A 25355-nucleotide genomic window follows, 5' to 3' on the forward strand; every position below is an offset into this window, starting at 1 on the left:
AACTTGACCCTCGATAGCCTCTTGCAGGAGAGATAACACTCCCCGGTTCCTTTTTGGGATCAACCATAATTGAATTCGGAGTTTGCTATTCGCATGACATTTTCTGAGTTTTGAACACCTTTTTAGTTTTGGTTAAAGGGGATACCAAAATTCATTTTTCGGATCCCTGTGAAAGTTGTTCAATGATTATATGTCAACTCTGTTCTGGTGTCTATTCCCATGGGATGTTACTCAGAGATATGAGGGTACAATGACTCTTGTTGGTGACTGCGTTACCACCAATGCCATTATATGTATTACTTACTCCTGGGTTAGATTCAGATGCAACCTGAACCAAACACCTAAAGAGAGGCAGTGGGAAAGCGATGTGACGCGGGTGTGCTCTGGAGGCAGATACTTCATGCTGGGTTTACTTGTTGACCTTCAGTAAGTTACTGAACTTCTCTGTGCCTAAGCTTCTCCATCTGTAAATGGAGACAGTAATAGGACTTGCCCCACTGGATTATGTAAGAAGTAATACATGTAGCAAATTTGAACGGTGAGTGGCTCATGCATAGAAAGCCCTCAGTAAGTATTAACTCTGTTCCAGGTGGACATTATGGGAGGTGCTTTCACTTAGCATGTCCATTATGCCAGAGCTACTGAAAGCATAGTTCATGAACCAACATCAGTCTGCAAACTGTTTCTTACTAGCCTGTGACAAGGTTATTACAGTGATTGAAAATAAGAGTTTAGAACTTTTATAGCAATTTGACTTTGCTGCAACATCCAAATGAATGATCAGTGGGCTTATACTCTGTATGTCTTTGTTTGTGGATCTTGAACTTCTGCCTCTCCACAACGTGCAAGGTGACACTGATACTGCTGGCCCTGTGAGTCCACTTTGAGGGCAGGGGCTTTGCCTTTTTGCTCATCCTTTTTCCATATCCCATTCTCTCTCATGCTGGCTCAATGAAAAGTAAGCAAATGGCTGAGCATCTGTGTAGAGCAGTCACTTCCTCATATCATGGCTTTTTATTTTTTTTAATTTTTTAAATAATTTTTATTGTTATGTTAATCACCATATATTACATCATTAGTTTTTGATGTAGTGTTCCATGATTCATTGTTTGTGCATAACACCCACTGCTCCACGCAGAATGTGCCCTCTTTAATACCCATCACCAGGCTAACCCATCCCCCCACCCCCCCTCCCCTCTAGAACCCTCGGTTTGTTTTTCAGAGTCCATCATCTCTAATGGTTCATCTCCCCCTCCAACTTACTCCCCTTCATTCTTCCCCTCCTGCTATCTTCTTCTTCTTTTTTTTTCCTTAACATATATTGCATTATTTGTTTCAGAAGTACAGATCCATGATTCATCAGTCTTGTACAATTCACAGTGCTCACCATAGCACATACCCTCCCCAATGTCTATCACCCAGCCACCCCATCCCTCCCATCCCCCACCACTCCAGCAACCCTCAGTTTGTTTCCTGAGATTAAGAATTCCTCATATCAGTGAGGTCATATGATACATGTCTTTCTCTGATTGACTTATTTCACTCAGCATAACACCCTCCAGTTCCATCCACGTCATTGCAAATGGCAAGATCTCATTCCTTTTGATGACTGCATAATATTCCATTGTGTATATATACCACTTCTTCTTTATCCATTCATCTGTCGATGGACATCTTGGCTCTTTCCACAGTTTGGCTATTGTGGACATTGCTGCTATAAACATTGGGGTGCACGTACCCCTTCAGATCCCTACATTTGTATCTTTGTGGTAAATACCCAGTAGTGCAATTGCTGGATCATAGGGTAGCTCTATTTTCAACTGTTTGTGGAACCTCCATACTGTTTTCCAGAGTGGTTGCACCAGCTTGCATTCCCACCAACAGTGTAGGAGGGTTCCCCTTTCTCCGCATCCCCGCCAACATCTGTCGTTTCCTGACTTGTTAATTTTAGCCATTCTGACGGGTGTGAGGTGGTATCTCATTGAGGTTTTGATTTGGATTTCCCTGATGCCGAGCGATGTTGAACACTTTTTCATGTGTCTGTTGGCCATTTGGATGTCTTCTTTGGAAAAATGTCTGTTCATGAAAACAGAAGATATCATGGCTTTTTAAATTTTATTCTAACTGCAGGGAATTCTCCTTGTCTACAATTGCTCAGAATTTATGCTTACAGCACCAAGTGGTTGTTGTTGTTTTAAACAATTTCTATATCCCAGTTGCAAGGGCCACTATCCTTCAGTCCACACTCTTTAGGATGCTGCAGGGGTAAAAGCATTGTATGTCCCCCTGGCTCTGAGCAGGAGAAGCTCATCTTCCAGGTTTCATATCACCTACACAAGCTGCCTTCTTTTGGTGTCACGTGTCCACATGGGGCAGCAGCCCCCCAGGATTTAACCATATGACTTTTTCATACCCATTCTGTATGGGCTACGCTGTCAAATCCATTATATAATGCTTTCAGCAATCTGATGATGCTCTATCATTTATCCCATTTTTATATGAGAAAAATGAGACTTAGATTTATCAAGAGATTTACCACATCATGAATAAACAGGAAATTGGAGTCACAAACTTTCCCTGTAAGGCTGTGTTCAGCTCATTTCCCCACAACCATCTCTTTTTGAGAACCCTTTAAAAAAAATCTTATGTGAATGAAATAAACCATAGAGTCGTTTCATTTTAGGCAAAGTTGTACCAGGGGCATGACTGGTCCCCATATAACTGGGCATCTACTGGTCCCTGCTCTTGCCCATGGAGCAAGCAGGTCAGAGGCAGACAAGAATATCAAGACCCAGACTTATCATTGTTCTTTCCCATAGTATTTGAGTGTGGCTGTTCTAGCACTGTTTACTTATTACAGTCCCCAAACAGATGACAGCACTGTGGAGCTAGGGAATCCTCTGTCATTCTCATGATGACCGATGAGCCAAGAAATTGCTGAAGAAGAAGGAACATAACATCCTAAGAATTTAGGATTCCAATGAGGATTTGATCCATCATGTTCTCCTACTTCTCTTCTAACGAACTTAACTTTGCAGGAGTACATATTCTGGACATGGGATCATAAGCCAAGATCATCAAATTTTAACTAACATTATTTTTCTTTGACTTAAGGAGCCAGGAAGAGAGGCTGCCAGTCTCTCTACCCCTGCCAGCTTCATAGTCTCATCTTCAGGCTTAGCGAGAGCAGTGAGCTAGCTGCCCAAGGGCTACTTTGTTTCCAAGGGGAGTCCTGCTCACACAAGAGGGAGGTCATTAGGCCTCCCCCTGAGCATCCCTAGAGGTACTTCTAAAAACTTTACTTTGGCAACAAGACCAGAAACTGTTCAGACTGGAAATCATCTGAGCCTCTTAAATGTGGTATGTTGAGTTAAAGCCAAGTTAATATTTAGGGGATTATAGAACTCTGACAAAGATTTCTGTAAAATTACCTCTGGAGTTAAAAGTGACAAATGGAAGAGAAATAACAACCCCCTGCATGAGCCCAACCCACCGGCCCCCACCCCCACCCCCCACAAGTAAACACATACAGGACCAATGGCTCCACCAGTGCTTTTGCATTTGGGATGCATTTCCTTGCTCTCCAAGGAAAACAGAGTTTATCTCCAGAAAAAGTTTTGGTTCTGAACGAATTCTCTCCTGTCTTTTTAGACCAAATTTAAAAACTAGGAGAAGTGAAGAAGCATGAATGTTTATTATAAACTCAGACTTCTGTCTACCATTTCCTGGACCTTCCAACCTTTTGGAACCAAAGCGTGTCCTAACTCCCTGCCAGCAAAATTCTGTAACAAAACCCAGGTGGATTGATGACCAGTGACAGAACGTTCTCTTTGGTCCGTCTTGTGGCTCTGGCTGCCTTGGTGACTCTTCCTTACCATCCCTGTCCCCTGACTTCTGTGTAAATAAATCTCCAAATCATAAAAACAAGGAAAATCATGTATAAAAGAAAGTCTTTGTGGTGAGAATTCTACTTATCAGTAATGCTCATCAGCCTCATATGTAGAGATCACTTCTCTGGCCCAGATATTTTATTGTCATTTCTTCACTCTTATTTACAAATCCATCATTTTACTCCTACTCTTGCTCCCTGCTTCTCTACATTTGATATTTACCAAATGATATCACCCCACCCTCTACCCCCTATAGGCCAGGAGAAGTGGCCAGTGCCTCATGGGCATCTAGTAGAACTCAGGAGGTTTTGGGGGCACAGAGAGTAGGCTGGCTTAGGAAACCAGGGTGGTCTGAGTTCATTTATTCCACAAACACTGCAGGTACTTGTGTGTGTCAAGCACTGTGCCAGATACAAGGGAACAAAGATGAACAGTATAGGTCCCTGCCCACCGAGTAGCAGAGATTTACCCCAGACAGATTTAACAAATAGAGGTACAAGACACCCAGTTGAATTTCAGATAAAGAACAAATAATTTTTAGTAAATCATTTTAGTATAGTATAACACACTTTTTGTTTATCCCACTAGGGGTATACTTATACTAAAAAAATTATTTGTTGTTGATCTGAAATTCAAATTTAGTTGAGTATCCTATATTTTATCAGGCAACCCTACCCTAAAGGCACCTACCTGACCTGCCCCCCTTGGGGTCAGTGGATGTGTAGGGATAACCCATAACTTCTTTCATGCCCAAAGTAACTCCGAGGGATGTTACAAGGCAATCCAAGAATGAAAGAAGGTATGCTCCCAGCTACTAGAGGTTCTGACTCAGGCCATGGCTTCATAGCCAACACCTGGTAACTAGAGACAGGGTCAGGGAAAGGGAGCTGAGTGTCTTCTCCTAAAGTCTGATGCCATGGCATTCTCCAGGGAACATTAGTTCCCTCCAGGATATGGAATATTGGTCTGTGTCTAGACCACTGATGTGTTCTCTGTATATTAACACAAGACAATGCTAATGAAGTTTCTAAAGGAATAATAATAATATCAATTAATAATAACAATCATACTAATAATAAAATCTAACATCTATTGAGCAGTGTGTTATCTGTTAGGAACAGTGCTTCACACTGATCTGTCATTTCATCTTTGCAACAACACTATGAATTAAGTACAGTTGTCTTCCCTATTATATAAATAGGGAAATTGATATAAAAAGTACAAAAAATAAAATGAAGATCTCTGTAAGTAAAAAAAATATATATTTTAAAAAAGCCAGAAACTGATCCAATAAAATTATCCAGGAAGATTTACTATAATCATATGAAATTTGAAGTTTTTTAGAAGAAAATGCTATTAACTGTTGTTATAACCCAGAGCTTTATGTAGAAAGAAAAAATAATTGTGAATTTGTGAGAAATTCTTCTTCTAACAAGTCATAGGTTTTCAGATTTTAAAATTTGCATAATGCTCAATATCTGATGTATGCATATTGGGTGTATTTTATGCCTTAAAAATTTTTTTTAAAGATTTTATTTATTTGAGACAGAGAGAATGAGAGAGAGAGAGCACATGAGAGGGGGGAGGGTCAGAGGGAGAAGCAGACTCCCTGCCGAGCAGGGAGCCCGAGGCAGGACTCGATCCGGGGACTCCAGGATCATGACCTGAGCCGAAGGCAGTTGCTTAACCAACTGAGCCACTCAGGCGCCCCACCTTAAAAAAATTTTAAGCTTTAATAATCCCAGCTATGGAAATTTCTGAAATAAAGTTCAAAAACTTGAACTGAGTAATATTCTATTATATGTATATGTATATATACATACATTATATATTATATATAAGTATATATATATATGTATACACACACCACTTCTCTATCCACTCATCTGTGGGTGGATACTTGGACTGCTTCTATAATATGGTTATTATAAATAATGCTGCAGTAAACATAGGGGTGCTTATACTTTTGAATCCATGTTTTCTTATTCTTTGGGTAAATACCCAGTAGTGGAATTACTAGATCACATGGTAGTTCTGCTTTTAATTTTTTGAGAAACCTCCAAACTTGTCCACAGTGGCTGCACCAGTTTGCATTCCTACAACTGTTCACAAGCGTTCCTTTTCCTCCACATCTTTGTCAAACACTTGTTGTTTTGGGGTTATTGATTTTAGCCATACTGATAGGTGTGAGGTGATATCTCATTGTGGTTTGGATTTGCATTTCCCTGATAATGAGTAAAGTTGAGCATCTTTTCTTGTGTCTGCTGGCCTTCTGGATGTCTTCTTTGGAGAAATGTCTGTTCATGTCTTCTGCCCATTTTTTAATTGTATTATTTGTTTGATGTTGAGTTGTATAAGTTCTTTATATATTTGGGATACTAACCCTTTACTGGATATGTCATTTGCAAATATCTTCCCCCATTCAGCAAGTTGCCTTTTAGTTTTGTTGATTGTTTCCTTGGCTGTGCAGAAGCTTTTTAATTTGATGTAGTACCAATACTTTATATTTGTTTTTGTTTCCCTTGCCTCAGGGGACACATCTAGAAAAATTTTTCTATGGAAGATATCAGAGAAAATACTGTCTGTCCTCTCCTCTAGGGCTTTTATGGTTTTAGGTCTCATTTTAAGTCTTTAATCCATTTTGAGTTTATTGTGTATGATGTGAGAAAGTGGTCCAGTTTCATTGTTTTGCATGTGGCTGTCCAGTTTGTTCAAGAGACTTTCCTATTGCATCTTCTTACCTCCTTTGTCAAAGATTAATTGACCATATAATTGTGGGTTTCCTTCTGGGCTTTATTCTGTTCTTTTGATGTAAGTGTCTATTTTTGTGTCAGTACCATACTGTTTTGATTACTACAGCTTTGTCGTATATCTTGAAAACTGGGACTGTGATACCTCCAGTTTTGTTCTTTTTCAAGATTATTTTGGCTGCTCCAAGTCTTTTGTGGTTCCATACCAACTTCAGGATTATTTGTTCTAGTTCTCTGAAAAATGCTATTGATATTTTGATAAGGATGGCATTAAATCTGTAGATTGCTTTGGGTAGTATGGATATTTTAACAATATGTGTTCTTCCAATCCATGAGTATGGAATATCTTTCCATTTATTTTTGTCAACTTCAATTTCCTTCATCAATATTTTATAGTTTTCAGAGTACAGGTCTTTCACCTTGGTTAAGTTTATTCCTACACATTTTATTGTTTTGGTGCAATTGTAAATGGGATTGTTTTCTTAATTTCTCTTTTTTCTACTTCGTTATTGTTGTAGAGAAATGCAACTGATTTCTGTATATTGATTTTGTATCCTTTGCCTTTATTAAATTCATTTATTAGTTGTGGTAGGGTTTGTTTGTTTTGTTTTTTATGTTTTCTTTTTTGGTGGCATTGTTAGATATTTTTATATATATAGTATCATGTCATCTGCAAATGCTTTACTTCTCCCTCACTCCTACTTATGTCTTTTTCTTTCCACTCAGAGTCCCCTTTAACATTTCTTGTTAGGCTGATTTAGTGGTCATGAATTTCTTTTACTTTTGTTTATCTGGGAAACTCTTTATCTCTTCTTCTATTCTGAATGATAGCTTTGCTGGATAGAGTACTCTCAATTAGAGATTTTTTCTTTTCAGCACTTTGAATATATTATGCCACTCTCTTCTAGTCTTCCAAGTTTCTGCTGGAAAATCAGCTGCTAGCCTTATAGAGTCTCCCTTGTATGTAATGTTTTCTTTTCTCTTGCTGCTTTTGAAATTCTCTTTATCACTACTTTTTGCCATTTAAATTACTATGTGTCTTTGTGTGGAACTCCTTGGATTGATTTTGTTGGGCGTTCTCTGTGCCTACTGGTTTTGGATTTCTGTTTCCTTCCCCAGATTGGGAAATTTTCAGCTATTATTTCCTCAAATAAAATTTCTGACTCCTCCCCGCCCTTTTTTCTCTCTTCTCCTTCTGGTAGCCCTATAATGTAAATGTTACTGTGCTTGATGGTGTTGCAGAGTTCTAAGTCTTTTTCACTTATTATTTCTTCTCTCTCCTCTTCTGCTTGATTGCTTTCTATTACTCTGTACTCCAGGTTGCTGATCTGTTCTCCTGCTTCTTCTAGTTTACTATTTATTCTCTCTAGTGTATTTTTACTTTCAGTTATTGAGTTCTTCATCTCTGATTGGTTCTTTCTTATGTTTTCTATCTCTTTGCTAAGGGTTTCACTGAGGTCCTCTACTCTTTTCTTTCCTTATGAGCATGACTTTCAATTATCTATCAGGCATATTACTCATCTCTATTTCATTTAGCTCTCTTGCTGTGATTTTGTCCTGTTCTTCCTTGGGAACATATTCCCCTGTCTCCTCATTTTGTCTAACTCTTTGTGCTTTCTTTCTTTCTTTTTTTTTTAAGATTTCTTTATTTGAGAGAGGGGAGGGGCAGAGGGAGAGAATCTTTCAAGCAGACTCTCAGCTGAGTGTGGAGCCCAACATAGGGCTTGATCCCATGACCTATGAGATCATGACCTGAGCCCAAAACCAAGATTGGACACTTAATTGACTGAGCCACCCAGGTGCTCCTCTTTGTGCTCTTTCTATGTGTTAGGAAATTCAGCTTCATTTCCTGCTCTTGAAAGTAGTGGCCTTATGAAGAAGAGGTCCTGTAGTGCCCTGCAGTGCAATGTCGCCTGTTCACCAGAATCTGTTACTTCAGGGATATCTCCTATGTGTGTTGAATGCCCTCTACTATTTTGCCTGAGCCACTTTTGCTTTCAGCCCTGTCTCTCTTTGCCTGTTGTGGGCAGTGTTTGGTCCCTGTGTTATTATTGGGTCAGTTTGGGTCTGCCTTGGTCTTGAGATGAGTCAGACCAGGAATTTACCAGAGATGCATTAGAACTGATCGGCAGTGTGCTTTCCCTGTGTTGTCCCTTGAGATGGTTTATTGGCAGCTAGGGCCTGCATTAAGACTAGATGTCTGCCCACAGCCCCCTGGGGATAGGTCTGCAGGAGAATGTGGGGATGGAACTTGTGGTTTTAGCATGCTTCATGCAGGAGTGTTGTGGGAATGGACCTTGAGTTGCTTTAGACAACTGCAGCAGGACTAGAGGGGGTGTGTCTACAGGAGAACACAGGGGTGGGGCACATGGTCAGCAAAGTAGGTGAGAGTGTTTGTGCTGTGCTGGTTCCCACAGGTGTCCATGTGTCTAAGCTGGGGAGCAGGGGAAGGAAATGGTGCTTGTAAATTCCTTTGTTCCTGGGGAAATCTCCTAAGGATGTCTGTCCCTCCAGCACATGCTCTGAGATTAGTAAATAAATCTTCCCATATACCCCAAACGTTTTTCAAATTGCTACTTCTAGGCTGTATCTCTACAGAGCTGTTTGTTGTGCTGTCCCTTAAGGGCAAGGAATTTGTTTCCTCTTGCCCTCTGGCTCTCCCAGAGTGGAGCCTGCTGATTTTTAAAGTTCCAGGTGTTAAGTCCCCATTGTAAGAATTCACGAAATTAGTCCCCTGTGATTTCCAAAGCCAAATGTTATGGGGATTCATCTTACTTGTGTGGATTTCCCATGCCTGGGGCACTTGCTGTGATGGTTTGTTTCTCCTCTTGACGCCCATGGTGTCCCTTCCTCCATGGACAGACCCATGGGTCCATTTAGCCTCCACCATGTCTCTACCCCTCCTACCCTCTTCAATGTGGCCTTTTCTCTACATTTAGCTATGGAGAGTCCGTTCTGCCAATCTTCAGGTCATTTTCTGGGTTATTTACATCGATGTGGGTGTTATCTAGTTGTATCCTTGGGACAAGGTGAGTGTAGGATCTTCCTACTCCACCATCTTCCCCAGAAGTCCCATTGGATCTTTTAAAAGTAACCTTGATAATCATCATGGTTTGTAAAATACCATCCAGTGATAGTACCATCTTTGTTTCATTTGTAATAGGAGTAAAAGTTCAGGTTTTAGAATTATCTGGCTGGAAGATGTCAAAACCTCCCATCTGTTTGTGGGTAGCCAGTATCTTATGTATCATAAAGGGAAACATGTTTGTGATTAGCCTTTATTCCCATGTACTGATTCTTGAAATCTACTCGTATATTTCAGTGAAGCATGGTATAGATAATAAATTTTGCATTATGTATGCAAAACTATAGGAAGCCTATAAAAATTATATAGATATGTATTTAAGTTTTCTCAGTAACAGTTTATTAGACAATAAACAATATCCTGGTTACTTAAGTGATGATCTACTTGCTTTCCCAGTGGCACCATTTACATCTGTCCCTGGCCTGAACTAATGGGAATTTTAAAAACTGAGGGCCCCAAAACTATGAACCCTCCCTCAAAGCCAGTACCCCTCTCTGGGCCAGCCAGGAAACCTGCCAACCAACCTCTCCCAGTGCCCACCACACACATGGCCCCAGAATGGGTGGAATATAATTGAAAAAACTATCACCAGCACTTTCGTGTTGGTTTTCCCTAAAAAGCAGTGCCATTAGAAAAACCAGAATTGTATTTTCTCATTCCCACCTATGTACTACCAGGTTTACCTTGGCCTTTAGGGGACAATAGCCATATGCTTGAAAACACCACTGTTTTGTATGTTTGAGGCCCTTTTCATCAACCTCTAGGAAAAATAGTAAAGAGGGCCAGGTAAATACACACAGACAAACCAACAGAATTATTAAGCCATCTTGATAAATGGATTTTTAGGGATTATTAACCCTTATATTTATAAAGAAGAATAACCCTATATTATATTGATAGTGATTGTTTAATAGAAATTTGGGACCCCTGGTGGCTCAGTTGGTTAAGCATCTGCCTTCGTCTCAGGTCATGATCCTGGGGTCCTGGGATTGGGCTCCCTGCTCAGCAGGAAGCCTGCTTCTCCCTCTGCCTGCCACTCCCCTGCTTATGCTCTCTCTCTGGCAAATAAATGAATAAAATCTTTAAAAAAAATTAAAGTAGCTCTAGGCTGACTCAGGCAGGTAAGGGAAGATAAATACACACTACTTCTCTGTAATCATTTAGCACCTTAGCATCAAGTGAACTATTTCTGCAGCTTATCTGTAGGCTCTAACTATATCTAAGGCACTATATTAGTCCTTAGAGGGGTTCCAAAGTTATTGTACATATAACCCCTGCCTTAAAGGAGGTCATTTTAGGGCGCCTGGGTGGCTCAGTTGGTTGAGCGACTGCCTTCGGCTCAGGTCATGATCCCGGAGTTCCGGGATCGAGTCCCGCGTCGGGCTCCCTGCTCAGCGGGGAGTCTGCTTCTCCCTCTGACCCTCCCCCGTCTCATGTGCTCTCTCTCTCTCTCTCTCTCATTCTCTCTCTCTCTTTCAAATAAATAAATAAATAAATCTTAAAAAAAAAAAAAGGAGGTCATTTTAATGACTCACCAGTGCTTTATAAATTCCATAAAAAAGATAGTTGGAACTATTAATATCAGTCATGGAAAATCTCTTCCCTCCAACATATTAAAAATCAAAAAGATTTTTTTTATTTCGTAATATAAAATAATCACACTGATTGACATAAAATCAAGAAAACCATGAGTTTATACAGTCCATTTGAAATGTTCTATCAATTTCAGCACAAACAAATTGCCTCTTAACAATTTTCCAAAAAATGTCTGGTATGAATTTCATGTGAAAGCCTTGCTTTTGTAGAACTGGATAAGAATATGGTAGATAACCATACAAACTGCTTTTTATTCTCTGAATTCTTCAACAATTCCTTCTAATGTAAAGTTTGCACACACACACCAATGTTTATAAACTTCTAGCAGAAGAAGCTATAGAAACAATTTCAAAGATCTATGTCCATTGTTCACCTGAAACTAACGTAACAATGTGTGTCAACTATACTCAAATTAAAAAAAATTAAAAAGAGAAGGAAGTTTAGCACACAGGTCAATTTGCTATTGGCTGCAACAAAGAGCCCTAGAGTGTGGGTAAAAAAATTAAAAAGAGAAGGAAGTTTAGCACACAGGTCAATTTGCTATTGGCTGCAACAAAGAGCCCTAGAGTGTGGGTATCAGTGCAGGCGAGATTGAGCAAAGGGTTCAGATCCTATGTAGAGTGATCTGTGCTGTTAGGGCTAATCGGAAGCTGAAGAGGATCTGTGTGGTTGCATGAAGAAAGTCTCCCACCCACACCACTCCCGTTAGCAGGCCACACATCTGCCAGTTCATGATGATTGTATAATGCAAGGGCTTACAAATGGCCACATAACGTTTGTAGGCCATCACACTAAGTAGGATGACCTCAGGAGCTCCAAAGAAATGTTCTCCAAAGATTTAGGTCATACACCCATTGACTAGAATGGTCTTTTATAGAGTAAATCTATAATCATTTTAGGGGTATTTATAGAGGAATAGCAGGCATCAGTAAAGAAGAGATAGGCCAGGACGCCTGGGTGGCTCAGTCAGTTAAGTGTCTGCCTTCTGCTCAGGTCATGATCCCAGGGTCCTGGGATTGAGCCCCGCATCGGGCTCCTTGCTCAGCAGGGAGCCTGTTTCACCTTCTGCCTCTGCCTGCCTGCCACTCCCCCTGCTTGTTCTCTCTCGCTCACTATCTCTCTCTGTGTGTCAAATAAATCAATAAAATCTTTGAGAAAAAAAAGAGAGAGGCCAGAAAAATGTACATGGGAGACCCCAGTGATGGGGACTACAATGAGCACATTTCCTACCACAGAAATGATGTAGATGACAGAAACTAGAACAAATATAATTTTCTTAAAAAAATGGGGGCACCTGGCTCAGTGGGTGGAGCATGCAGCTCTTGATCTTAGGGTTATGAGTTCAAGCCCCATGTTGGGTGTAGAGATTACTTAAAAATAAAATCTTAAAAATAATTAAAAACCCTATGTCCATTGTAGTTACTCAATAAACATTTGCTAAATGACTAATAAAAAATTTATCAGGTAAGTTTTTCTGTTTTGAATAAGAAGCAGTTAAATAGAGAGTAACACTGTCTTGAGGGTACATGTGACCACTATCTAATGCAATGATTTTTATTCCTTTAGGAAGAAACCAAGCACTGAGGTTGAAATCCCTGAGAAGCTGGAAGAAATCAAGCTCACATTGACTGAAAATGAAGACCATGAAAAGCTACAAGTTAAAATACAGGCTTTTGAAGACAAAATAAATGCCGAGAGCAATACTCCTAGCTCGATCAGAAGATATAGTTTGGGCCAATTTTCTAAGGAAGAAAGAAAAGACATTAGATTTAACAGGTATAAATTTTGCTTGGCTGGCTTTTTAAAGTATGCACTTCATGCTTGCTATTAGTTTTGTTATCACACTGTTATGGGGTGGTTTTTAAATATCTTTCACCTATAGCATCCAAAGCCCCATCTTTTCATGAATGAAATGGCATTCACCTGCTTCCATTATCCAAAGAAGCTTTCTATAATAAAAGGAGAATACAAATGGAAAACAAACCTATGGCTTATTTTTTTTAAAAAAAATACTTTAAATATAGATGTGCTATATATATATTTTAAAGATTTTATTTATTTATTATTTATTATTTACTTATTTATTTATTAGAGAGAGAGAGCGTGCGCAAGCAGAAGGAGCAGCAGGCAGAGGGAGAAGCAGGCTCCCCGATGAGCAGGGAGCCCTATGTGGGGCTCGATCCCAGGAACCTGGGATCATGACCTGAGCCAAAGGCAGATGCTTAACCGACTGAGCCACCCAGGCGCCCTATAGATGTACCATATTGAGAATGACTGTCAAAAGCCTCTCTTGCTTTCTGATGAAAAAGCAGAAGCAAAAGTAGAAAAAAAAGAATATAAGTATGTAAGTCTACTATTTTCCAGTTAGTTTTGCCATGAAATTGATTTTTAAATCTCTGTTTTTGGAGGTGGCCTAGATCTTCCAAGGTTTGGCTTATTACATAACTTGTTGCTGCTCTATGTTTTTGTCAAATCTGTTAATAGCACCAATTTTCGGTTTCACACTCTAGAGGAAGTCATTTTTCCCCACCGTTATTATCCTTCCTTTTCCTTCTCAGTGGATGCTAGCTCAGCTTCTTTATCTGTCTTGGCTTTTTGTTTGTATTGCAGGTCAAAGAGTTTGGCTTTGCACACTGCGCTGACAAAGAGCATGAGTTCAGATGATGGGGAAGTTGTAGAGAGTGAAGAAATGCCAGCCAGCACCTTTCTTTCAGAAACAGACCCACTTAGCCGAGGAAATGACAAGTTGCCCTTTAAGGCAAACTCTGACAGATCACAGCTGGGAAGTTCTTCAGTTTCACACCCAAGTATTATACATACAGAATCAGCGTATTTGCCAGAAACAGTTAAAGCAAACTGCCAGGAAGAAACTCCAGAAACAACGGCAAGTCCTGTAGAATACCAAGATAAACTCTACTTGCACTTAAAGGAAAACTTCAGTAAAGTAAAAGCGTACGCTGTGGAAATCGGAAAGAAGATTCCGGTCCCCGATCAGTGTACCATTGAAGGTATGTGCTCTGAGCACCCTAAACTGGAGAAATTTCTGTCATTGCTGGGGGGGGAAAAGGCTCAAATCATAAAAATTGCCATACCCTGGATTTTTTTTTTTTGCAAAATAGATCGTTTGAAAACACCCTCACAGTATTTTAATTGCTTTTTCCCTCCTAATAAGTTCAATCATCTTTTTTATTTCTATTTGAATCTACTTAGGTGTACTTAAGTTCACTGACTCTGATTTTTTTCAAACCTCAAAATATATTGTTCCTGGTTCTCTGTCCCTAGTGTTTAGGAAGCTCCTGAAAGGGGTCCATATTCCCTAAAGCAGGCTCTGGGGTAGAGGTCCAGTCAGAGACATTTTTCTAACCACATAATCATGCAAGGAAGCCATGCACAGCATTGAGCTCCAAGAGATTTTTCTCTTAATCATTCAGCAGCATGTATGAAGCAGCTACTGTGTGCCAGGCAGTATGCTAAAAAAAATACAGCTTTGTGTGAGATTCAGCTGTGACCCAAACAGACACAATTCCTGGCCTCTTGGAGATTGTAGAAAGAAACGAGTGAAATCACAGTCAGGAGGTGATATATGTCAGGAACCAGTGAGAGTGAGCTACTCAGAAAACAGAGAACAAAGAAAAAGATGTCAGGAACTGGGACTTCCCTCGGGTGCACAATTTAAGGAGGTGCCAAAAAATTTTAAGTAAATGTCTTGCCAAGCCATATTAGAGCAGAGGCAAAAGGAGCGAGAGGTAATATTGATCATGTTTCCACTTATAATTTTGATTTTTGTTCATCATGAACCTTTTGTATTAATTTTGATTTTTTAAAAATATTATGTATTTTGACTACTAAATTTTCTCATGCTTCTTAAATTTTGTGCCCTGTTCCTGGAAAAGAGGATAGGTTTGAGGCACAGATACTAAAATGGAAGTGTGCCGGGGCAAGTTCATCCTTCTGGTAGTGAGTTGAACAGATTTGGATGTTTTGAAGGCACTGTCGGCTAATTAGGTTTCTCTTGCAGTCTCTCTCAGTTAGCAGCCATGTTATTCCCTTGAGATCAAGATGAAGGTCCTAGCCCTCTTGTTGGACATGACAGCTTTTCACAGGCTAGACAGCGCATCTTCCAGAAAGAAACAGTGGAAGGATAGTGAATCCAATTCACATTCACCCATGCACTGACTGTCATCCCCCTCAGTGGATGGTACTAGGAGGGTCCCATTTTCTGTACTCTACTTACTATCCCTTCTCCCACTCCAAAGCAGAGAAAAGAATGTATTCTCATGCTAACAAAGGGAAAGGGGGATTCAAGCATTTGGGAATGACAAATATTGTCTGCATGTCTGTAGAATCTGACATTTCCAGAGGTGTTTATATTAATTCATTGATTAGGATTCTTAAAACTCTTTTTCTAATGGTGACAAAAAAAAGTGATATTGCTCATATTCAATATAAGTTTTGGATAATTAAGTATAACAAGATTTGGGAATAACTAAAATCAATAAAACTCAACACAAATTCTTTACAATTTCATATTTCATTAATACTCTATGTATTTAATGCACAGGTTGGAGAATTTAATGTAAAAGAGGTTAAATGAATTTCCCAGCTTAAGGGAGGAAGTTTGTAGCAAATGTAAAGTTAGACATATTTCCATCTGCTAGAACAGTTTTGTTTTTTAAGTTTAGCTTAAAGCATTGAAGCTGTGCTATGTGGTGAGTTTTAACCTTGTGAAAACCCGTGGAAGTCCTGCAGTTACTTAAAGCATCTAGTTGTCAAAAACACATGATATTTCTTACTGCCTTGAATTATTTTGGGAGTTTGAGGGTGACTTGGGTTTTTTTTTCCAAAATATTGAATGAATCCATCATCTTTACTCAAAACAAACAAAAATCAAAAGGTATTTTCTTTTGATGTTTCCTACTGGGAATGGCCTAGAACTGAGTATATATATTTTTTAAGTTGACATTTTGGAATTTATTCACATTTTTGTAATTTCCTGGAAGTTCCTGGAAAATTCCTTGCGCAGGGATATGTGTGAGGGATTGAAGATTTATATGACTCCCTGTAAATACATCCACTGAGAAAGGACTCGTGCTGACTGCAGGGGACGTGTTGTTATTCTTCCCGAGATTGTGTTAACCATTCAGGAGAAGGCCAGCAGTCATCTGGCTGACACAATTCTGCTTGCTGTCATGAGACCCCTCAGCTCAACAGTATCACATTTCTTTCCTTAAAAATTTCTTGAAGAAAGATTTAGGCTTAGAAACTGTGTTATGGTTATTGTGGTGTTGGTGTAAAAAAAGGCACATTTGGCCTTTCTTGTTGAATTATGCAAAGTAATCAAGAAACAAAGGGAAGATAGAAATCATAGCATAGAAATCACTTCCACAACATTTAGAGTTAAAAAGAAAAATAGCCAGCAGGAAATAAGAACAACAACAACAATGGGTTAGGACTAATTTTAGACTGATGTCATAATGCCTATACCATAAGAAAATGATGAAATAACACTTTAAGGAAGTTCTTTTGGTATCCTTTTGAATTGTATGGAAAAAACCAATACTGATATCTGACTCCCTTACTTTGACTTACAAAAATGTCGCTTTCATCAGGCTCAACCTAATACTTTAGTAATAAACTGTGTTGAAAGAACAGGAACCTTACTAGTCAGAGTCCAGCAGAATTCAGTATTAGGTGAATTAAGGTCACAATTACCATTCTTATCCTCAGTCAGCCATGTTATTATTACATGATATTAATCCCAGAGGGGGCAGGTAATGGAGTATAAATACAGCAGCACAAATCTGTCATCATGTCTGGAAAAATTGTCAAACCGCAGGTCTTATTGAGGTTGGGTCAGCAGTGTCATTTGGGGTATGAAAGAGCCTGTTATTCCCAGGTCAGTAATTCTCTCCTGGGCCTCTAGGCCTCTGGTGCGGGTGCAGGTTAGCCAACCATGGAAAGTTAGGTATTCATATTCAGAGTGATGGGCTGACATCACTGCCTGATTGTATTTATGTACAAGACTGAAGGAATTTAGTTCATCAGCTAAAGGGCATTTTAAATATCTGAATCACTGGAATTCCTTTATGTGAACAAAAATGATTAGAGGTTAAAAAAAAAAAACCCTAAAACACATGCTATTGAAATAAATCCTTGAAAACCTGACCCATCACTGGTGTTCTATAAAGGATGATATAAAAGCTTACAAGAACCCATCAATGCGGCTTTGGTTTGCTTTGAAGTATTCCCTGATTGGGTGAAAATACATCCCATCTGTAGAGCATATCAGCAAGCCTAACTTGCAGAAAGCTAATTTTAAAGCTAGTAATGTCGTCCTTTCTCTAACAGGCTGACATGAGGTGATTTTTCAACTTGAACAGATATAAGAATATACAAAAATAAAAGTTCATTTAAAATATCAAGAAACAGGTGCTGTTTCATAATTAATTACAAATAAAGTTTTCTTATTGAAATTTTGCATGTAGTCAAGTCCAACCCCATGCCGGGACGACCAAGGAGGCAAAGCCAACCCAGGCCTTACCTCTTTCTCCTTGGTTGGTCTCATCTGGAGGGTGATACAACACTCATTCATTGAGTGGTTCTGGAGGAAGTGTCCTTTTTTAAAATAGGTTGGTTTAGCTGTAGGATTAGGATCATTTCTCCTTAAGGAGAATTGTAAGATTTGGAAGCAGACACAAATCCTCAAGCTTTTCCACACGATTTCAGAGGAAAAAACAGCGAATAGTTAAGATACAAATTCCCTGTTGCCTCATTTCATTGATATGGTCCACTGGGCTCCTGTTTGAAGAACACTAGTTAGGGAAAACTTTTCTAGAGAATTTTTCTTGGTGCTTGGGAATTTATCATGGATTACCTATCTGCCAGTTCCCATTTCTCCCGAGTGGGTTTTAGTCAAAAGAAGATAGATAAAATAGTGGCCAGGTTCTCCCCTTAACCTTATCCTGCCACTCATATCCTGGCTCCAGTCATCCTCAGTTTCCCATGAGAAACATTTAAATAAAAACAATTAATTAGAAAACATTTAAATAAGTAAAAAGAAGACCTACAAACCCTTTTGGAAAGATCCCTTCCAAACTCTTCTATTGAGTTAACATCAGATTATTGCCCTTGTTCATCCCCAACTGCAAGGTCACTGGTAAAGATGTTACACATTAAATACACACCTTAACTGTTTGCAGAGTTCCACTAGAGAACATCAGATAACTTTATTTCTCATTAATTATATTTGCAAAAGTTACTTCTAAAAATAAAGAAAAGAAAAAGTTTGATTTTCTTTAAACATTCAAATAGATAAAGAAAAATGCCCTAACCATGCTATTGAACAAAAGGGTGTGCTGATTATCTGCACTTATCTGATTGGCTTATCTGATGTATATCTATGAATGAGAAGTATATTCATCCACCTAGGAAACAGTACAAAGTAAAATTGGCGAGCACATGTACACGAGGGCCATTTTGTATGGAAATCCAGGAGTGATTATCTGCCTATAAATCAAATGAGTCATCTAGTCCTCCTAATATAGTGCCCATCTTGGATAGGCTTAAAGAGACATTGTTAATAAAAAAGAGAAGTAAAAGCAAATACATAATGGAGCAAAAATGCACAGGAGTTCATTTTGGCATATCCTGCCCTAAAGGCAGACACATTAAAAGAAGAAGGAGGAGGGGAGATGCTTAGGAGCAGAAGTAGTTTGCTTGAATTTCATATTCTTAAATATATTCTTCTAAATGTATTATTTTTACAGTAGAAAGATATGGCATTATGTTCTCATATCTGTAGTTAGCATTTTTTAATCTTTTTTTTAGTGCAGTTCATACTCAGAGATTATTATTAATCATCCCTGATTTTTGTTTGGGGGTTGTCTTTACTCCAAAGCGTACAGTGCTGTACGAAATGATCCTGGACCATGGATGGTCACCAGCACAAGAGTACATTCCAACCCAGCTTGCTACAAACCAAACTTCAGGAATGAATGTTATTTTTCCATTTGTTTCCATTATGAAACTGGCAGTATATGCCCTACAGGGAAACAAAATGGTCCCTGGATATCATCAAATCTCACTTAAAAACTGAGCAAATCTGTATTTCTGAGCTCTGTTGATGATAAAGAGCTGGTAGCCAAGGAAACTGAAAAGAAATTATATAGCTGGTAAAGAGTTTTGATATAGCATAGGAAAAGGCAAAAAAAAAAATTAATTTTCTCTTGTTGGATCCACAACAGCCATCAAACCCTCAGATGATGGAGTAAGATTTTAAAGTTATTTTTCCAAAAACACAGGCAACTACATAATTGACGATCAGGAGTTCAGGTATTGATAATTTGGAAGGTATTTATTTGTGTTACAGTCTATTTTCATAGAGTTATATGTTTACAAACAGTAGATAAGTCTGTCTAAAGCAGACAGAGTCTCATGTCATGTGTTGGCAGATCCATTTGGAGTGAATAAAAAAGAGTTACAAAAAGAACACCAAATTCCTGTTTCTTCTGTTCACATTTTTGCCCTATCCATATTAGAGACCAGTAAGAAATTATAAAATGAAGATTTTCTTCTTTTTTTAAAAAAAGATTCAGTGAACTTTTAAAAATAAATTGCTTTATGGGAAACATCATTTTTCATATGAAATCTTCACATTAATTATCCAATAGCCATTAAAATATGTCACCATTAAAACAAGCCACAAATGTGGGAAACATAATGCCATTTCAGAAATTCTGAGTATGATTCTGTTTCTCATATCAAACTTCTTAATTTCTTTTTTTTTAAGATTTGTTTATATATTTTAGAGAGAGAGAGAAAGAGAGCACAAGAGGGGGAATTGCAGAGGGAGAGGGAGAGAGAGAGAATCCCAAGCAGAGCTGGCGTGGGCCTCTGCATGGGGCTCATCGTGGGGCTCGATCTCATGGCCCTGCGATCATGACCTGAGCCACAGTCAAGAGTCTGATGCTTAACGGACTGAGCCACCCAGGCACCCCAAACCTCCTGATTTCTAAGTAGTCTTTTCAGATTGGCTTCTTGCATTTAAGCTTCCTTTACATCTTTTTGTGGTTTGATAGCTCATTTCTTTTTTTGCATAAATAATATTCCATTGTTTCCATATTCCATATTCCAATCTACCATTGCAGAATCATAGAGAATAGTTTCACTGCCCTAAAAATCCTTTCTGCTCTGTCTGCTCATCCTGAATATTCATTCTTCATTAATTCTACAAATATTTCTGAATGCCTACTCATGTCAGCATCCTTCTAGGAACTTCAGAAATGTCAGTGAACAAAACAGGCAAATATCCTTGGGTTCACAGAGATAATTCTAGTAGTGAAAAACATACAATAAATAATAAGAATGATAAATAAATAATAGGGTGTTAGAAAGTGTTAAGTGCTATAATAAAAGAAAATATAGAGCCAGCTAAGAAGAACCAGGACAGAAAAGATTTACATATATGTATATACAGAAGGGGGTAGTTCTAGAAGAACACATACCAAACTATCACCACTAGTTTTCTCTGAAGAATCAAATTGGGGATGGAGGTGGAGGGGAAGTAGAGGGTGAAGGTGAAACTTGCACATTTTTAAAGTACACATTTCTGTAAAGTTTGGAATTTTGCAAGAGTGGTTGACTTCAGTAATAAAGAGAGATGCTGATAACTTGGACCTGGGTGATAATTCCAGATTCCCAGCATCCTGCTGAACCAGAGTTTATAGAACTGAGCTTCAGTCCCAACTCTGTTATTGGGCAGTTTCAATTCCTCAAACAGAGTATTTCATCTCCATGTACTGCCACCTCCTCACCCTCATTCCAAGAGTATATTACCAGCTCCTGGGTTCTTAATCTGTGCTCACTAAAAACTGTCAGGGATCCCTTCAAAGAGCCCCAGATCCCCTCTTTCCTCCTTTCCTTGCCCTACAAGCAGAGCAACTGGTGTTACACAGTGGCCTTCCTGATAGATATTTAAACCAAGAATTCCACAGCTTAAGGACACTTGAAAAACACTCAGCTGGATCATTTTTAAGGTCCACTTAAAGAGTTTTTTATGCTCTAAATTAATTGATTCTAAGTGTATTATGTCAGAGCTGGAAAAATGCAAATGTTTGTTATTTGGCCAAGTTTTTCATCAGCCTCAACTTAATTGCTAATTTTATATGTCTAATGTAAAGTTAAAAAATACCTTTCTTTCATGTTAATTTCCTGTCCTTTCTCCAGATATCTGTATTCACCAATTTACAATAGTGTGTTGGGAGAAAATCGGCCAGATTCTTCAATAATTTTGAAGCTGGTCTCACTGTCTGTCTGGATTTATTGATATCTATCAAACAGCAAATGACCAACCATGATTAACAAATTAATGCATTGTGCCTGTACAGACTGGTCTATATATTTTTTTACCTTTCTTTCTATTTTAATTCCAATATAGTTAACATACAGTGTTATATTAGTTTCAGGTGTGCAACATACTGATTCAGCACTTACATACATCAACCAGTGCTCATCACAAGTGCATTCCTTAATCCCCATCACCTATTTCACCCATTCCCCCACAACCTTCCCTCTGGTAACCAACAGTGTGTTCTCCATAGTTAAGAGTCTGTTTCTTGGTTTATCTCTCTCTCTCTTTTTTCCTTTGCTCATGTGTTTTGTTTCTTAAATTCCACATGAGTGGAATCATATGTATTTGTCTTTCTCTGACTTAATCTGTTTAGCAATATACTCTGTAGCTCTATCCATGTCATAGCAAAGGGCAAGATTTCATTCTTTTTATGGCTGAATAGTATTCCATTTTATATATATATATATATATATATATATGGGAATACATATACCATTTACCAGTGGTATATATATGTATATACCACTTCTTCTTTATCCATTCATCTATCGATGAACACTTGGGCCCTTTCCATAATTTGGCTGTTGTAAATAATGCTGCTATAGTCATAGGGGTGCATTTACCCCTTTTAATCAGTATTTTTGTATTTTTTGAGTAAATGCACAGTAGCATCATTGCTGAATCATAGGGTAATTCTGTCTTGTTTTGAGGAACCTCCATACTGTTTTCCACAGTGGCTGCACCAGTTTGCATTCCCACCAACAGTGCAAGAGGGTTCCTTTTCCTCCACATTCTTGCCAATATTTGTTGTTTCCTGTGTTTTTGATTTTAGCCATTCCGACAGGTGTGAGGTGATATCTCATTGTAGTTTTGATTTGCATTTCCCTGATGATAAATGATGTTGAGCATCTTTTCCTGTGTCTGTTGGCCATCTGGATGTCTTCTTTGGAAAAATGTCTATTCATGTCTTCTGTCCATTTTTTAATTGGATTGTTTTTGGGATGTTGAATTGTAGAAGTTCTTTATGTATTTTGGATACTAACCCTTTATCAGATATGTCATTTACAAATATCTTCTCCCATTCAGTAAGGTGTCTTTTACTTTTGTTGATTGTTTCCTTGGCTGTGCAGAAGCTTTTAATTTTGATGTCGTCCCAATAGTTAATTTTTGCTTTTGTTTCCCTTGCCTCAGGAGACATATCTAGAAAAATGTTACTATAGCCAATGTCAAGGACATTATTGCTTGTGTTCCTTCTAGGATTTTTATGGCATCAGGTTCCACATTTAGGTTTTTAATCCATTTTGTGTTTATTTTTGTGAATGGTGTAAGAAAGTGGTCCAGATTTCATTCTTTTCCAGATAGCTGTCCAGTTTTCCCAATACCATTTGTTGAAGAGACTGTCTTTTTCCCATTGGATATTCTTTCCTACTTTGTCAAAGATTAATTGATCATATAATTGTGGGTTTATTTCTGGATTTTCTATTCTGTTCTGTTGATCTATGTGTCTATTTTTGTGCCACTACCATACTGTTTTGATTGCTACAGCTTTGCAATATAACTTGAAATCTGGAATTGTGATACCCCAGCTTTGCTTTTCTTTTTAAAAATTGCTTTGGCTATTCAGGGTCCTTTGTTGTTCTATACCAATTTTAGGATTGTTTCTTCTAGTTCTGTGAAAAATGCTATTGGTATTTTGATAGGGATTGCATTAAATGTGTAGATTATTTTGGGTAGTATAGAGTTTTTAACAATATTTGTTTTTCCAATCCATGCGCATGGAATGCCTTTCCATTTCTTTGTGTCATCTTTGATTTTTTTCATCAAGTTTTATGGTTTTCAGAGTATGGGTCTTTCACCTCTTTGGTTAGGTTTATTCCTAGGTATCCTAATATTTTTGGTGCAATTATAAATGGGATTGTTTTCTTAATTTCTCTTTCTGTTGCTGCATTATTAGTGTATAGAGATGCAACAGATTTATGCACATTTATTTTGTATCCTACAGCTTTACTGAATTCACTTATCAGTTCTAGAAGTTTTTGGGTGGAATATTTTGGATTTTCAATAGGTAATATCATGTCATCTGCAAATACTGGATGTTTTACTCCTTTCTTAGCAATTTGGATGACTTTTATTTCTTTTTCTTGTCTGGTTGGCTAGGACTTCCAATACTATGTTGAATAAAAGTGGTAAGAGTGGACATCCTTATCTTATTCCTGATCTTAAGGGTAAAGATCTCAGTTTTTTCCCATTAGATATGATGTTTGCTGTGGGCTTTTTATAGATAGCCTTTATTATTTTGAGGTATGTTCATTCTAACCTACTTTTTTGAGGGTTTTTACCATGAATGGATATTGTACTTTGTCAAATGTTTTTCTGAATCTACTGAAATGATCATATGGTTTTTATCCATTCTCTTACTAATGTGACATATCACATTGATTGATTTGTGAATATTGAGCCACCTTTGTATACCAGGAATATATCCCACTTGATCATGGTGAGTGATTTTTTTTTTTTTTTTTTAGTGAGTTGTTGGATTTGGTTTGCTAGTATTTTATTGAGGATTCTTGCATCCATGTTCATGAGAGATATTTTCCTGAAGTTCTCTTTTTTTGTGGTATCTTTATCTGGTTTTGGAATCAGGGTGATAATGACCTCCTGGAATGAACTTAGAAATTTTCCTCCTTCTGTTTTTTGGAATAGTTTGAGAAGAATCGATATTAACTCATCTTTAAATGTTTGCTAGAATTCATCTGTGAAGTGGTCTGATCCTAGGCTTCCATTTGTTGGGAGGTTTTTTCTTTTTATTACTGATTCAATCTCCTTGCTGGTAATCATTCTCAAATTTTTTATTTCTTCCTGCTTTAATTTTGGTAAACTATGTTTCTAGGAATTTATCCATTTCTTCTAGGTTGTCTAATTTGTTGGCATATAGTTTTTCATGATATTCTCTTCAGTTATTTGGGTTTTTTGTTTGTTTTATTATGTTATGTTAATATTTCTGAGGTGTTGGTTGTTATTTCTCTTCTTTCATTTGTGATTTTATCTTAGTCCTCTCTCCCCCTCTGTGTGTGTGTGATATGAGTCTGGCTAAAAGTTTATCAATTCTGTGGATCTTTTCAAAGAACCAGCTCCTGGTTTCATTGATCTGGTCTATTATTTTTTAGATTCTGTATCACTTATTTCTGCTCTAATCTTTATCATTTCCTTCCTTCTACTGGTTTTGGGTTTTGTTTGTTCTTCTTTTTCTAGCTCCTTTAGGTGTAAGACCAGGTTGTTCATTTGAGATTTTTCTTGCTTCTGGAGGTAGGCCTGTATTGCTATAAACTTCCCTCTTGGAACCACTTTTGCTGCATCCTAAAGATTTTGGACTGTTGTGTTTTCATTTTCATTTGTCTCCATATATTTTTTTAAATTTTCTGGTTGAATTCTTGTTTGACTCATTCATTGTTTAGGAGTATGTTATTTAACCTCCATGTATTTATGTTCTTTCCAGAGATTTCTTGTCATTGATTTCTAGTTTCACAACGTTGTGGTCAGAACAGGTGCATGGAATGACTTCAATCTTTTTGAATTTGTTGAGACTTGTTTTGTGGCCTAATATGTGATTTATTCTGGAGAATATTCCCTGTGGACTTGAAAAGAATGTTTATTCTGCTGCTTTAGGATGTAATGTTCTGAATATA

At 38.0% G+C, this 25355-nt stretch overlaps 1 protein-coding gene across 1 annotated transcript in view; it reads left to right on the forward strand.

The window, feature by feature from the left end:
- Nucleotides 1-25355, forward strand: part of VEPH1 (ventricular zone expressed PH domain containing 1) — a 221148-nt gene that overhangs the window by 102745 nt on the left and 93048 nt on the right. The window contains exons 7-8 of the mRNA XM_028103177.2: nt 12888-13097; nt 13932-14329. Coding sequence (XP_027958978.1) covers nt 12888-13097; nt 13932-14329 — 608 coding nt within the window. The remainder of the gene's footprint in view (nt 1-12887; nt 13098-13931; nt 14330-25355) is intronic.

Source organism: Eumetopias jubatus, unplaced genomic scaffold, assembly GCF_037043125.1.
Source record: "Eumetopias jubatus isolate StellerSeaLion01/CBP00866 unplaced genomic scaffold, mEumJub1_p1.0 scaffold_1, whole genome shotgun sequence".
NCBI lineage: Eukaryota > Metazoa > Chordata > Mammalia > Carnivora > Otariidae > Eumetopias > Eumetopias jubatus.